Source organism: Colius striatus, chromosome 7 (genome assembly GCF_028858725.1).
Source record: "Colius striatus isolate bColStr4 chromosome 7, bColStr4.1.hap1, whole genome shotgun sequence".
Classification (NCBI taxonomy): domain Eukaryota; kingdom Metazoa; phylum Chordata; class Aves; order Coliiformes; family Coliidae; genus Colius; species Colius striatus.
The window spans coordinates 26,937,149-26,953,528 of NC_084765.1; the positions used below are offsets into that span (position 1 = coordinate 26,937,149).

The 16,380-nt window shown below is 39.7% G+C and overlaps 1 protein-coding gene across 3 annotated transcripts in view; it reads right to left on the reverse strand.

Annotated features, from left to right (window-relative positions):
- Window positions 1–220: 220 nt before the first annotated feature.
- Window positions 221–16,380, reverse strand: part of RORA (RAR related orphan receptor A) — a 334,831-nt gene continuing 318,671 nt past the window's right edge. For all 3 annotated transcript variants that reach the window (XM_062000132.1, XM_062000131.1, XM_062000134.1), the window contains 8 exons: window positions 14,992–15,133; window positions 13,078–13,473; window positions 10,066–10,187; window positions 9,011–9,143; window positions 8,228–8,335; window positions 6,746–6,856; window positions 5,302–5,414; window positions 221–4,198 (listed from right to left, as the gene is read on the reverse strand). In XM_062000132.1, the coding sequence (XP_061856116.1) occupies window positions 4,034–4,198; window positions 5,302–5,414; window positions 6,746–6,856; window positions 8,228–8,335; window positions 9,011–9,143; window positions 10,066–10,187; window positions 13,078–13,473; window positions 14,992–15,133 (1,290 nt within the window). In that variant the 3' untranslated portion in view covers window positions 221–4,033. The remainder of the gene's footprint in view (window positions 4,199–5,301; window positions 5,415–6,745; window positions 6,857–8,227; window positions 8,336–9,010; window positions 9,144–10,065; window positions 10,188–13,077; window positions 13,474–14,991; window positions 15,134–16,380) is intronic.

Below are 16,380 nucleotides of genomic sequence, written 5' to 3' on the forward strand. Positions count from 1 at the left end.
ACACACCTCTACTATGGCACATTCAATGAAATAAAAAGTTTTCCAAAGACAAATAGACAAATTCCATCAAGAAAATAATACAAAGTTCATTCGTTTGTGTTTTTTTGTTTTTTAGAAAAATTACATTACTTTCTTTCATTGTTTCACATTACAAAATCTTTTTTTTTTTAATGTTTACACAAATCACATTTTATTGCAGGAATATTTCAAGTGCCATCAAACATTTATAGAAGGGTTAAAAAAATAGAAGTCTCTCTAAAGTGGTCCAGACAAGGCTTTGTATAGAATAAATCTTTTTTCCACCTTCTATTTTTGACTTAAGTATTTTGAATACATTTTCTTTATTCCACTGACACTTAACAGCCTAGAAGCAGCCACTCACACGTACCCACACATATATTCCTGTGCGCACACAAATGTACTCTCTCTCACACACACGGGTGCACATACACACACAGAGATATCTTGGTATCCATACTAAGATAGATAAGCTTTAATAAAGAACAACCAAACTTAAAACCAGCCTCCCTTTTCACCTAATCCTGTAGTTTTTAAAACATCAAGCAATGCTGGAGATGTTGATGTATATAGGGGCAGTTCAAATGATGGTGTTGTGCAGTTTCTCTTTCCTAGAAAGCCAAAAACCATCTGGATAGATACAACACCCAAGGAAAATCTCTTTGCAGACTTTAAGGATCAGAGCATTCAAAATCAATATATTATTCCTTTATCTTCGGCTATCCTCGTGTTTTTGTTTGTAGCGAACTGTGCAGATGATGACAATAGTCACGTCAATATCCCCTGGCCCCAAATACGGCTTTTCCCTGTGTGTTTGGCTGATGGTCTGACAGCAGGCCATGGTCCCAGGGACTCTGCAGAGTGCCTTCCCTCTGCTGCCTGGCTTCTGACATGGCCGTCGCTCTGACAGCCACTCCAACATTATTCTACATCCCCTTTCATAAAACCCAGAGGTCTCAGCAGTACATCTGCTGTGCTGTATCCCTTTTTCCCCCTCTCTATGAAGAGCACGGCAAAAATACTATTCTGTTGCCAAGTAAGCAATTGTTGACTGCAATCAGGAAAGCAGAGTTACTTGGGGTATGTACGTGCACAGCCTGATTTAACAAGGTGTCAGTGCGTAGGAACTCTCACGGACAAAAATGACAGCGCTTCCTGGCCTGGAAGATCATGGCACAAGCTGTTTTCAGATGCAGAGGGCTTTCAGCTAAGGCCCTGGCTGGAACTTTTTTTACAGTTATGTATATTATTAGTAAATGCTCCAAAAATCCACATTGTCAATGGCTTCTGGGTGTAAAGATGCTGAACTGGATACCCAATGAAACCATTGGCACCTAGATGCCTGGTAAAGTACTAATATTCACCAGGAAAAGGTAAGAAAAGGACACGACTGCAAATTAATCCCAAAAGATTTTGCCTAGTAATCTACTTATTGTCAGAAGTCAGAGTTGTATCTCGCTCTTTAAACAAGTACAGGTCTTACCTCATTAGTTGAGACTGAAATTAAGTTTAGTTGATCTTTACAGGACTAGCACCTAAGGCTGGTCATATTCAGAAAACATTTGTTAGTTATAAAGGGTTGCTTTAAAAATAGGAACACACTTTAGAGTGAAAGTACCACATTGTGCCAGTTACTCCAATAAAGTAAACAATGATTCTAAGGAAAGTGTTTCAGTGGGACTGGAGAGAGCCTGTGCTGGCCTGTGAGCTGCCTCTTTGGGAGCAGTGAAAGGATGGCTCTATGGACATTCTCCAAAAAACCTCTCATACCTCCATCCCCACGCTCACAAAGGTGCACGTATTCCCCTCCCACTCTCCAGGGGCATACTGTTGTGAAGGGGAAACAAAGGGTGCTCATCCCCAGCTCTGTAGAAACCACAGAGATGGGTGATAGCTGTAAGCTTCCCTGATGTGGCAGACTAGAAAATTTTTAATAGGTGTCATAGCTAAATGTCTCAATTTGACTCTGAAGGAAAGATGTTCAAATTACAGAATAAATCCCTCTTTTGCTTATAATGACCCACTGACCTGAGTCTCCTTTTAAAAAGAGTTAGGTGTCACTGTGCTTCTATTCACTCCTGCTGCTTCTCAACAACTCTAATATATGGAAAAGATTGTTTATCTTGGAAATCAAAGCAGTGGAGCACATTCTGTCTCATTCCTTTTTATTTTTTTAAAGTTCCTGGATTTTTTTTTTAATGTACTTCATCAGAAACTTCAGTTGTGTAGAACCAGAGGGCATTCAGTTAGACATCTGCATCCCATCCAAACTAACTATGCACCTCTGGCTCAAACAGCCAGTTGACTCTGTGATGTCTTTTCCAGTGAATCTGCTTCCTTCAGAGCTAGGTTTACTGGCCAGATTTGCTCAGAGACAGTATTCTTCCTAAAGGGAATCGTAATTCATAGTAATAAAGACTGCAAGATCCAGCTTATTGGGTGGTTAAGCAAAATGGGAATCACAATTTCAGAGTTACAGAATGCAGATTTATGATGTTACCCCTTTCCAGGCGTTATACAGAGTACAAAGCAATGCTTTCTGGCAGCAGTGTGCCTTTAACATTGTTAGTCTATCCTCATCTGATAAAGTGCATCTTTTTAAACAAGGAGAGCAGGGGACTTCTCTGTTCAGCTACCTGAAACGGAATTGCTGGATACTGGAAGAACACGGGTCAGTGTCTCTCCCTGAAGTCAACAACAAACCTCCTAGGGGTTTTGATAGGCTAGAGTTTGGAGTTTGAAAGCATTGTTTACAGTAAGGAGTACAGAACTATGTGCTACGACATATAAAAAGTACTTTTCCTCATCCATGTCTTACACATGTACTTTTACTGTAGATACAGACTTGAGCAAATAGCTTCAAACCTGGATTTATGGTGGGAAGAAACAGGCTTCACTGAACGGCCTAGTTTTCAAGGATACTGTCTGTCTCATTTGTAAATGATCTGTAATTGCTTAGTTTACCTTTGACCATGAAAACCCAGCACCTTTGAAAATGAGGCTTTGGACTTGAACACCTAAGTTTGAATTTAGGCATGTAATTTTAAACATCCAGGTTTGAAAGATGTGAAAATAAAAGTACCTTTGAATTTAACAGCAGAAAAGCCAATTTTAATTTAGATAATTGTCATTGGTTTTGACTCTTAAAAAAAAAAAATACCTGTGACCATTTCAGGATATGACCAGCCTCTCTTGTAACATGGAAAACAGCAGCATAAATACCTCCCAATGTACCAGTACCTGCCAAACCTTTTTCAGTTAAACTTGAATTTCTGGTGCACATGCAACACAACAATGAACACGCTAGCATTTAATTTAAAGAAAAAGGTGCAAAATGAAAGTGCCTTATCAATTCAACAAGAAAAGCTATACCAGTAACTACATTTTATATTAATTAAAACAATATATAAACAATATCTCTTTTGCTATATATAGTCTTCATGCCCATTTACCCTGTAATATATTATAATGCTATTGTTGCTATTGCTATGGACCCTTTTCATGCCGTTCTGTCTACTGGCAAACAGTGGTAGGTGAAAAAAATCGTCCTTCATGAAACAATGAGCAAGTTGTGCAAACTGATGCTGAAATCTCTGCAACGCACACCAGTCGCTGATTACTAGGTGGACTCTCTGTTCTGATCAACAAATTGATTGTTCTGTCAAAAGTCTGGGCAGTGAACTACGAGAGAAATCAACCTTCTGACATTAGTACCCTCAGTCTGTGTAAACAGAGGTCAATGATTGAGAAGTTGAGACAGAAAAAGGGTCCATATTTGTAGGCATAATGGAAATCATATGCATGAGAAAAACAAGTTCAACTTTGTTTCATTGTTTCCCATCCTTCGCCTGACCCCGACCACCAAGAGATGTGCAGTGTGTTGGCTCCCTAGGTCTGTGCAGGGCCATATAAAGTGTCTTGGTTTTCTTTCTTTTTTTTTCTTTTTTTTTCTTTCTCCTTTCTTTTGTTTTAATGTTTGTACTTCAGACATTCTAGAAGTGCTTAGGTGATACGTTTACCCATCAATTTGCATCGCTGTCTCAAATTCTGAAGTGAACAACTCCTTGTAAAGTGGAGGAAAATGAAGTCGTACAATGTCTGGGTATATTGCTTTAAATGCCATAAGCTTTTCTGTATGTCGTCCACACAGTGCTCTTAAAGTAGACACTTTGCATATTAACTGTAAAGAAATGAAGAGAAGTCATATGGTCGGTCACATATGGAACCAGGCCTCCCAGTCTTGCTCTTAGCATTAAAGCTCTCCCAAACACTTCCGAGTTCACTTCAACTGTTTACCTTAACAATGACATTTCAAATGTGTGGACCTGGATGTCTCTTGTGTTAGAATAATTAAAAAAAAAAGAAAAAGAGGAAGCCACTAAAAAGCTATTTAGGTAATGGATAAATGCTATTTGTGAAATAATCTTTGCTTCAAGTTCTGAGGAAAATGTATCCTTTGGTTTCTGCACTTGCGCACCAAACACTGAATTGATACCAGAGTATTTCACGGCTTGATCTTCATTCATGCCACTTTGTCATTCTCTTGGAATAAGGCAGTTGTGACTACTTTTAAAATCACTGCAAATATTATGGAGGGAATTGGCAATGCAACAACTCAGGCTTCTTAATTTATGCCAAATAAGGTGAAAAAGAATAGACCAGAAAAATCTGTACTTTGAAAATATCACCAGAGTACTCTCTGAACTTCCTGAGGAAATTACTTGTATCAGAGCGCATGGAAGAAACTTTTATCCAACAAAGTCATTCACATTACATGAGGCTACTTTAGATTAGTACCATAGTATGTAGTACCCATCTCTTTTCCCTAGGAAGAACTGCTGAGAAAAAGGCTGTGGGGGGAGCTTATCTTGGAAAACTGAAAATCAAGGTTAGTTTGGGTATTGCATGTTACAACAATGAATTGTCATGCAGGCAGAGGCTTTACGAGGATTAAGGCATGCACGTCATAGAACTGAAATACTATTCTGTGTAGCAGAAGTGATTGTGAGGGAGAAATGAGGTGAAAACCTTCATCACCTTTCATGAAGTTCAACAGTAAAACCTTTTCAGACCGTTATCAACCTTGTTCCCTAGTTCTTCATCATTTCACCTCTTCTAGTTTTTAGTAAATAGTTTCAATGAAGCATCTTGATTTTGAACAAAGAATTCTGGGTTTATAAATAACAAATTAAGTATGTAAAAGCTTTTATATCATAATTAGGATCCCAATCATATGAAAGCTTACTTTCACGGTCATGTGACATGGCACAGTATGATTCTTACCTTTGTTAGAATTCCATCTTCTCGGTGGTTCTTCTGTAGGACATGCTGAAGTGCTAGCTGGATCTTCTGTTGGAGTTTCTCAATTTTTACTTTCTCCTGAAGCCATGAGCGATCTAAATACAAATGGAGTTAACACCTCTGGTACTGAACACATCAATCACAGTGCACCAGGAAGTACTGAGTCTGCTACAGATTCATCTTTCCTGTTTGCAGCCTTCCTTTCACTTACTATATACTCTCATACAGAAAGTGAGTTTCAAAATGAATAGGTGTTTCTGTATTTATTATGTGCATTTAAAATTATTTTTATAAAGCTTTTCATTAGAAGACTGCAGAATATCTGAGTAAGATTAATTATCTGCAAACAAGGTTTATAAAATGCAAAGTGTTTACAAAATAAAGCTAGCAACTTTTTGCGGGAAATGAATAGATCACATAATGAACAAGTGGCTGGAGTGGATCTTCTTTCTAAGATCTACAGTGACATACAGAAATATCAGAAGAAAATATTCAGATATTAAAAAAAAAGCAGCTCCTAAACTTCTCAGCAGAAAAGTACTACAACATGCTGCACCCTCTGTGTGGCAGAACTGTGGGATGCTGTGGCTTACACACTAAGACACAGGGCTAACATACTTTTCATCTGGCAAACAGCATGAGAGTGTATTTATGTTAGTCTCACTAAACCTGCTCCTCTTAACAGGCTCTTCTACCACCACTCCAGAGTCCACTGTACTGCAGGCTAAAAACAGAGCAGTTATTTCCTCGGGTGTTACGCCAGGCACAAACTGGCTTTCTGCACCCATATCTTGTTTCACCTGACCTAGTCAGCCTGCCCAGAACCTGAAGTACTACTATGTGTATCTACTTGATTCTTAAGTTATTTTAATAGACACAGGCTGACTCTTGGAGTGATTTGTATGGCTGGCACCATAACTCTCAGCGTACCCACTTCCATGATGGGGACAGATACCTAAGCTACCTCAGTACCCTTGGACCACACCAAAATGGCAACTCCACTTAACAGACCTGAGGTGACACTAGAAACATTGCCATATGCTTGAGATAATTCTGCTATAAGCTGCAAGCTCACACACACTGTAAGCTGACTATATAAATTCAGCAGCTACCTTCTACCTGGCTCCCCTAGACTGATCCACTAGTCTCTCGCATGTGTATTTAAGCTTTTGCAAAGGAACAGAATCCTCGACAGAATGAAAATTTGGAAAACAAGGGCTTACTGAGTAGGATTTCCAACTTTATTCCTAATTTGTTCCTAATTCATTGTTCTAATGTGCTTACTAAAATAAAAATTTTGGGCAAGAAGGACAAACTGAAAAAGATTTTATCACACTGCATGATAGTCTTAACATTATCATTAAAAAGACTTGAAAATAAAAATGACATCTGCCAAGTAAACCTAGAGCAAACCATTAACTCTTACCTGCTGACATTAAAACGAATGCAGAAAACAAAGCTATCTCATCTTCTGTCAGGTGCATAGAACATAAGCTTTTTCCAAATTCAAACACAAAACTAATGAAGTCTTCACAACCTGCCAAAAAGAAGTCACAGTTTAAGCAACTTTGTTTAATAATAATTTGGAGCAGTTGATTTATACAGATAGAAGTGAAAAATAGATGTAAAATACTTTATAGGTGATGATTTTTAACTTAAGGACTGTGGAGACATGGCAGTGAGATCCCCCTCATGTTTGAGCTCATTACCCCGTTCCCATGAGTGCCCAGCTCCCACATCCCAGCAGCCAGTATTTTGAAGATTTAGATTCTTTTTGGGGGTAAATATAGATAAAACCCAAGCCATTTTCAAGCTTAAAATTGGTTTAGCTTTGTTTCTGTTTGAAATGGAACTTTCTTGTGGCACTGTGGCCTGAAGTTTGAAAGGTACTTGAAAAGTGCTGATTTGAAGACTATTGAGCACACAGAAAAGGGAGGTGAGAGAGGCATACAAAGTGCATGCAGGTGCAAAGGGACAAGCCAAGGTCTGCAAGCTCTTCACATAGAAAAGGAACTCCATCTCCTTTCTTCAATTCTCTTCCTCATATGGCTGTAAGTCAGGTTACTGCTGCTGCTGTTAAATGTGCTATTACATGCAAATGGAGCCCTGCTTAGAAAGGGATTGCAACCTGATGGACGAAGGCTCTCCTCTGCAGATCTCAGCCCCCACCCAGCCTAAATTTCTGAGGGTAGTTGGTAACAAATGAAAGTCACATTTCATGGGAACCCACATCTGATGCTGTGTTCCCTGAGTTGTTTGCACTCAGACTCTGCACCTTGAGGTGTTTCAGAAAGGCAGAGAATACTTCAGTAATAGTACAGCATCCTTTGCTGCTGTATTTTCATTGCTTTCCAAAATTGCTTACATCCCACATCTGTACCCAGTAAAATGCATCCTTTTAAAATTAGCCAAAATATACAGAAAAAAAAATCAAAATTATAAATTGTGTTTCAATTGCAAAATTGATTTACAGTCTTTTACCTGCAGATAATTGGACTTTGCATATTACAAAACACTAGTAACATCTTCAAAACAGTAATGTCAGGATATCCAAAATTAGCTTACAATCTGCTGCCTTTTCCAACAGGATATAGAAAATGTTACAGTAGATACAAAATCTGGGCTTCTGTTCTCAACAATTTTGCCCAAACTGCTCTACCCTGATCTAAGTGTTGAATTTCAACACCAACAGTCCCTTACTGCATGGAGTTAAGCTGTTTTAACTCCTGAAATCAGCTTGGCCTCAAAGGGAGCCAGCATAGCTGCTGACAAAATAAGCAGTTTGAGCTTTGGAGCTCTTGTATTTGAATACTGTAGGCTGAATTTTTCAGAGCAGCTGTCCTCTTGCTTTTCCACCTTATTATTTTTAAACTGCTTTTTAAAGATACAACACTTGACATTTCCTTACCTAAGGACTTGAAAACCTCTGGGCTAGCATACTTGCCATCAAAGTAGACTGTGTTGTTCTGGGAGTCAAAGGCACGGCACATTCTGATGAATACAACCTCTAAAGACCCTAAAACAGAAACAACGTATGTTTGACTATTAAGAAGAGACTTTAGCTGCAAAAACAAGCGAGGCTTTAACAACTTCCTGTGCTCTGCATTCAGCATCAATTGAGTAGGGTAGTAGGTTTCTGTGGTGTAACAGAAGGCAGTTTGATTTGCTCGTAGAATTAAAAGAATTCCCATGAAGCCCCTTAGAAATTTTTGCTAAAGCAACCTAGTTAGTGCTAATAAACTCTAATGATTTTTATTAGAGTAGTGAAGTCTCCGAAGTCAAAGCAGCTCATTCAGATTTATGTTTGCTAAGTTTTGATGATTTTGTACTTGTAAGCTGCATTACTTCTACCACATTTTGCCTAGAACAATCAGGATTTTCACCTTGAATTACATGATTCACTATTAGTAAGCCACAATAAAAACAGGAATCCAACTTTGTCATCTTTACATACACATTGCTCCCTGTGCTCGTAATGAACATTTTCGCAGGTAGGCTTGAACTTGTTCTATCCAGAGGAACTGAGAAGACATCTTACATCAAAGACACAGGCAACTGGTAAGATTTTCCCTTGCTATTCTCAATGATCATTGTACAACCTATGTATTTATACATATATGATCACTGCATACAGGTTAATACCATTCTCAGTCAAAACTAATAGAAACAGACCTTAAACTGACCCACATACCTGCTTTTAAAAGCACAATTTGATCATTTTGACACAGCTCCATAAAGCCATCAATGCGTTTGGCAAATTCCACTACGTACTGTATAGCTTCTGTTATTTTGACTGCGCATAACTGCCACATTACCTCCCTTTGCTGTTTGAGAGAGAGAAAAATTAAAAAGTTACTCCTCAAGGTTTGAAAAGCTCATTTTCATAAAGTAAACTGAGTTGAAAAAAAAACAGGTGGAATGGATTTTCTCCAGCACTCCTAGCTACAGTCTGCCTGTAGACTGGGGGAATTAAGCTCAGAGCCCAAGCCTCATGTGGATGAGTAACAATGCAAACATTTAACAGTTCTTCAGTGATGTCAGGTTGGAGTAGTTTTATTTCATAAGTCAAAAATCTCAAAGTATAATGACTGTGGTCATTTCAGTGGGAATATTTATTTGCTGCATCAAAAGAAAATGCCAATTTCCACTTGCAGAGCATAACTGCATTTTTCCTACCAACTCCCGTATTTTGTATTGCATGGAGTTCTAACCAGCTTTCCTTTGTAAACAAGGAATCATATGAAGATACATATGTATAACTTTATAGGTGAACACAGGTGAAACTGAGATCCTGAGTGGCAACTGCAGAATGCATCAGAATTACAGCCAGGCAGTGACGCCTGTAGATCTGACAAGAGTTCTGCATTTATCAGCTCCAAACAAAACACATCACATCAAATTACAAAACTTGGTGGCTTCAGCTTTTGTTGTTGTTGATCCAGGAGATTACAAAACAAGAAATAAAATGCTGTTTAGGATTGAAAACATTTCTCTGGTCTCTCTTATCTGTATTTATCAATCACAGGCAGACAGCTTTTAGGAGTATGGCTTTACTTTTTCCTGTAACTGTAAAAATCACAAATGCAAAAGATATCCTAACCATCTTCCTGCTTTTCATTCTAGTGTGTTATGTTCTTGAAATATACGTTCCCGATAGTAAACGGAAACAGTGAAAAAGTCACTTTTGTAGCGTGTTACGGAAATACCGTGCTTTAGAGCATGCCATAGTTGGCCATGAGTTTATACCTTATTCTGGTAGTTCTCGATTTCTTCCTGCAGAAAAGTCTGCCATGTTATCTGCTGCAACTCCTCTCTCAAGTACTGGCAAGTTTCCATGTGTGACTTGGAAATATTCTGTGCAAGATGTTCTAAAAGAAAGACCAGAAAGTGAAAAACATTAAGAAGGTGGAGCCGTACCCTCGGACACAAGAAAGCCAACGTATTCCAGGTGCCGGTTCGGGGTTAGAAACAACCCAAGCTCGTACGTCAGCCCTCCTTGGATGCCGCTGGTGAAAACGAGCGCGCGTGAACACCTGGCGCGGGCGGCTCCCCGCGGCCGCCAGAGGGCGCGCGGCGCGCGAGCAGGCGCAGGCCGCGCCGGGACAGGCCGCGCCGCGCCGGGCCGGGCCGGGCCCGCGGGACGTGCGGACGGAGCCCCGGCGGGAGCGCGCCGCCCTGCCGCCTCGGGGGGAGACGGACCGGGACGGACAGCCTGCGCAGGAGCCCGGGGAGGCAGGCGCCGGAGCCGGCACGGGCACGGGCCGCTGCGGAGCGCGTGCGGGGCACAGAACGGAACGGCGCTGGCTGGCCGGCAGCAGCAGCCTCTCCAGAGCTCAGTTCATGCCTCGCTCATACTACTGCAGCTTTCTAGTAAACACTGAGAGTTGCCACCTGTTCAGTGCTCTGTCACATGAGGCTGCCCGTGAGGGAAACGTTTCTTTTCTTCTCTACTCTCATATCATTAAAAAAAATCAGTAATTAGAGAATGCAGGTAATTAACACATCACACTAAAGATCCGAGCTTCTTTGTCAGTCCAGCTTTACACTACCCGCTTAGTTAACTGCACACAATTCAAAATTTCCATACAACTTTTTAAGTCCAAATAAACTATTTTCTGCTGCTATACTTGGTGAAAAGACCCGTTAAGTCAGATTTATGCCCTGATCTTAAAACTTGACTTCATAAACCTTCCCAAACACCTTCAAAAGCATGATAGCATTTAGATATCTGAATTCCACTCCTACTTGGTCCTTCTCTTTTCTACCCTAACCCTTCACAGGCATCTGTTCTCCTATTGGTACACGACACGCAGAGGCCTGGCCACTTGTCTCACACAGTTCTGCGGCTGGTACTTTTGCAGGTTAGGTCACTGAAGAGGAAGGCTTAAAACGAACAAGAATCATGGTCATTAACAACAGCGGGGTATTCTGAGAAACTTCAGCCTTAGGTCTTCTGTGAAACTTGCTTTGTTTGGTAATGATCAAACCCAACTCTTTACAAATTGAACTACTCGACCAGTCCGTCTGTTTAGTATCATCCTTCCTGTATTAACAGTTTGATGTAAGACACTACCTAAAAAGTCCTTACCATACAGCTGAGGTAGGATCAGATTATAGCTGCTACCTGAGTGATCAATAATGTAGAACAACATTCTACATTCTACCTCTGTAAGGTCATTTGTACTTGGGCTGCCATCATAGCCTTCATGTATTTCAGAGCAATTTTTTTTTCTTAAAAGTGAGCACTTAAAACATTTGCTCTCGCTAGAAGCAAGTGACAGCATTATACCTGTGCCCTTGCAGGATACAGACGGTGAAATATTACGCTCTTATTCCCAAACCTCAACCCCAGTTCTGGAGTGTATTTCAGCACACACCTAAATGCTTCCATTGAACAGCCACACCTTTCTAAATTGAAACCTTAGTCTGGAAGACATTCTTCAAACATTGTGTGGTAATGTCAATGCTTGGCACTCAAATCATGTTCTGTAGGGTTTAAATGCAAGCACTATGTAAACATAGATAAGCAACATAACAAACTTACTTTAGGCCAGTGTTCCAAACTCAACACCTGGCCTAGGAAGGAAAAGCCCTTTCTTTCTTCCATGGGTTTAATGTAGATCTTGTAATAACTCCCATGAGAATATTAACAACCATTTGACTGAGACCAAGCTTTTAGCATAGCCTATATCCTAAGTTTTTCTTCTCATTTTTACTTATTCATAACTGAAGTTATTTGAACTCAAGCCAGATACAGTATTTTGGCTGTCAAAACAAATTATATTGCGGAGAATTGCATTCTGCAACATAAGGACATTAAAAAGTAAGCCTTCTTCTCCCCTCTTCTCTGTAAAACATCTCAAAAGAACACAAACTAAAATAAGCCAAGCAAAATAGCATATACTTGCCTCTAATTAAAAAAAAGTTGGCAAAAAGAGAAAAATTTAACTTGCAATACCTGATTTTTCAACCTAATTTTAGGTTTTCATAGTGGAACAATTAGCAAAAATGTTGCTTAAGCAAGTAAAAACAGTTTTAAATGCTGACTGCTTATATAAGTAATAGAATCTTAAAGCCACTTCTCTGATATCTTGTTCCAGTTTTCTTGTAGCCAGTTCGCACCGTATGCTCTAACTCCAGTCATGGTAATCGTTTGGGGAAGAGTTTAAAGTAAACTGTGCTAATTAATGTGGTTGTTACAAGGTTCTTAGGGAAATCATCAAAACCTGCTGCATTCAAAAATTTTCACAAGTATCTGAGGCCAGATTCTGTTCAATCAGTGGCAAAGAGTACTGCTCTCAGGTTAGACTGCTGCTTTGATTTCCAATTTCTCAGGTACAGGTAAAAAGGAGAAGAAAATCAGCCTTGTTGCTTTTTTTTTTTTTTGAAAACATGAGTATTTTGGTAATTAAAAAGAAGCAAAAGTGTTCAAAACCAATCTGCAAATACTCTGTCTGCTTGCTCAGCACCAAACATTCACTAGTTAATCAGTATTCAAAAGGTTCCATGACAAGGACTGCAAACAAAAGCAACGCTACTAGAGCTGATCTGCCACAAGCTCCTGGGATTTTTAGTCCAGTTCTGTGAGGCGTTCACCGTGTACCCCGATGAGGGTACTGCATGCTTGCCACCAGAATGCCCACACACATTCCCCGCTGTACTGAAGCAGCGTTCACACTATCACCTGGCCAAATTTGTCACTTTAATCCAAAGAGTACTGTTAAGACAATGACAATGGAAGCTTTTCTCTCTCATTACCTAATTCTGCCATGGACACAGTTGGAGAGGTCTCCCCATTTGTAAAAGAACAATAAGGGAAGAAGCCCGATGCTGGTGTGTAGTCACATATTGGTTCTGGTTTGATTCCATTAATATCAAGACCCGACTGATCTGGAGAAGGCTGTATGTCTAAGTAGAAGCTGCTAACTGCAGAGTCTGCTTTGCTACCTTCAGGGGTATGCCCATCAATGTAATTACTGAGGTCATCATGTAGCTCTGTTAACCCATTGGTGGTGATATTGTATGTTGGCGTTAGTGGTTCTGCCTCTCCCGGTTGCTGCTGATGATCTCGCTGCTGCTGCTGCATTCGATGTTTCTGTACCTCCGCGTACAGGCTGTCCCTTTGCTTTTTCGACATTCGACCAAACTTTACAGCTGAAATAAAGACACACAGTGTGTTACATTTCTACAAATCCACTACTGCCTTTCAATTCAGGGCAAACTGACAGGATGAGCAGACCTAAGACTCACTTCTGTCAGTTCCAGGTAACATAGCTGCAGCACTTACTCTTTAAAAGACCATTTTAATGTTCTACTCAAATGGACCAGTAGAAGTCACTGTTCTAGTTTAATTTGTTAACTTTCCAGTCTGTACCAAAAAGATTTCCTCTAGCCTATCCAACAAAGTTGGCAGATGCATCTTCTTGGCATTAAAATCCTGCCTAAAAAGTAGAAGCTAAAACAGAATAGGCTGGTCTGAGACTAACTGTCTGATTCCTACTAGCTATATACTCATCCTACAGAGTGAACCTGGAGTTAGGTATAAACTTGTGGGGTCTATCCCCAAGAGCATCATCAGCAAGCTTTACTGATATTAGGCCAGAAGCACATGTGAAGAACCATAGATGCTGCATGAAGTGCAGCTTACTGTGACAAGCAAAAATGTTTACCTGGTCAATTACAGTTAGAACTATGTGTGCACACATGTTTATTGATTTCTCAACAAAATTATTTCTACTTTGAGAAGTATTAAGCATAAGCCAGAAGTAACTGGTTCGCAACATCCAGGGAATTCCTAAGAACATAGTACATGATTTCTGGGACCTGTGCATGCTATAAAAGCTTCATCATGCAGGGAGGTGACTACGTACTTGTACTTTACTATAGGAAAGCAAATGTGTTGGAGGGACTAGTCATGTTTCAGGTTTCTAGTTTCATTGCCAAAGAAAAAATTAAGACAATGCAATTCAAGAAGTAAATGTAATCTGATAATTAAGTCCTTAACTGGGCCCCATGTTTGTTAGAGTAATGCATATGTATTTGTAGAACACGTAACGCTGCTGTCACTATGGCAGGGGAAAAGACTGAGTCATCTTCAAATTGGGTAAGCGGTGGCAGCTTCGTTACATCTGTGGGGGAGGTGTGCAAGGATCAGCTGCAGATCCAGTTCTAATCAAGTTACATAAGCTTCCATTTTACAGAGGTGGGTTTTCCACATTACACCAGGTGTAATTTTGAGCTTTGGAACAGCACTGGAACACATTTTCTTCAGAACCCTACCTTTGAAAAAGCACTGCGCCATTTTCTCTTTGCCTTTTTTCCATTATTCACGATACACAATGTTTGAGCTTCTCTATATATTGTAAACCAGTTCTCATTTGTAACAATATGGCAATCAGAGTGTTACTTGCAACTGTAGTGTGCCACTATAGTATGACCAGAGGCAAAGCTCTTGACTAGGAACTGCAGTAGAAAAGAAATCATATATCCAAGAACTTCATGCATGCCGTGATTTATATATATGAATACATAGCAACATATAAAACCACTTGATGATCTCAACTATCAGTCCGGTGCACAATTAACTTTTAAATCCCATGTTGCTTTAGTTGAACACACAGTATACTAAACATTTTCCTTCCTGCAATTAAGCTGGGTATTAGCAGAGCTTACCATCTCGAGACATCCCCACAGCAAGGCATTTCTGTAATCGACAGTGTTGGCAGCGGTTTCTACTAGTTCGGTCAATCAAACAGTTCTTCTGACGAGGACAGGAGTATGTAGCATTGCTTTGCTGACTCCTCCTGAAAAAGCCCTGTAACAGAATTGCAAAATAAAAGGCAAGAAGCTGTTAAGTGATAAACTAAATAGAGACTCTGAAAGGTAGCACACTTAACAGAAAACTCAGTTCAAGCGCGCTGTTGTCAACTAAAGGAAGTTAAGAGGGGGCTTTTTTCTTCTCTCCTAGAAACAAACAAAACCCAGTAACTAGTAGGGAACAGTTCATAAAAAGGTGTTACAACACATAAAAGAATTACACATTTCCACTGATTTTACAGGTCCCATATTACATATGGTACACAAGTTCTTTCCAAATGAGATACAAATATAGATGTAGATTTCCAATCTTTCCTGGGTCAGCACAGCTCTCCAAATTAGGGAGAATTCACATGTTGTGCTCTTTGGAGATGACAATGGCAGGCTCTGATGTTCGGCCTCATTAAAATATATGTATGTGTTTAAAACTACAGAGCATGGTGCTAAGCAGTTCCTTCTACAAAGAATGATTTTTTAAAATGCTTTTTCTTCATTAGTTTGATGCTGACAAGCACAGTTTTGTTCAAATTGGTGCAAGGTTTAGTTTTTTAAGGAGGGAGAAAGCTGAAACAGATTTTTATGTATTATCTCCTTTCTGAGCCAACTTCATTGAGTAGACCCACTTCCAAAGAAAGTCAGCACTGAAAGGTGATGCAGTAGTTACACCTTAGTTCTTTCCATCAGAAGGGTGCACATTATTAACCACTACGCCAGTTGTTTGCTTTGAAGTTCATTTCATCTTTTTGCCACAGACTCTCCAAACATAAGCTGGTGTGTGTGTAATACCTACTTCACAAGGATTCTGCTAAGATGTAGTCATTCTAAAGAGGCATTTGAGATCAGTGAGCACACTATTTTAGTTTTAAGTTGCCACATAATGGATTAATTAACAGTGCTGCAAAGAAAATACTTCCTCAGAAAGGCTGGGCACCTTTTAATTAAAGCTGGACTTTTACCAACTTTTTATTTATTCGAAGGCCACGTTCTGGAATCCCTTGGCACATACATATTCTGTCCAGACGCTTGGTGAAATAAACAACAGGAAGGATTTTGGTGTGATAGGTAAGAGGCTTTCTAACAAATTTCCTGCAGACAGAAACATGACAAAACACTCAGATAAATCCCCTGCTCTACCTTATAATGAGAGCAACTGTCTTTGACAATTACACCTCTTTTATTAAAGTTTTTACAGAGAAGCATGTAGTATAAAATTAAGGAAACTGAAGAGGCTTGTTCCTGTACACT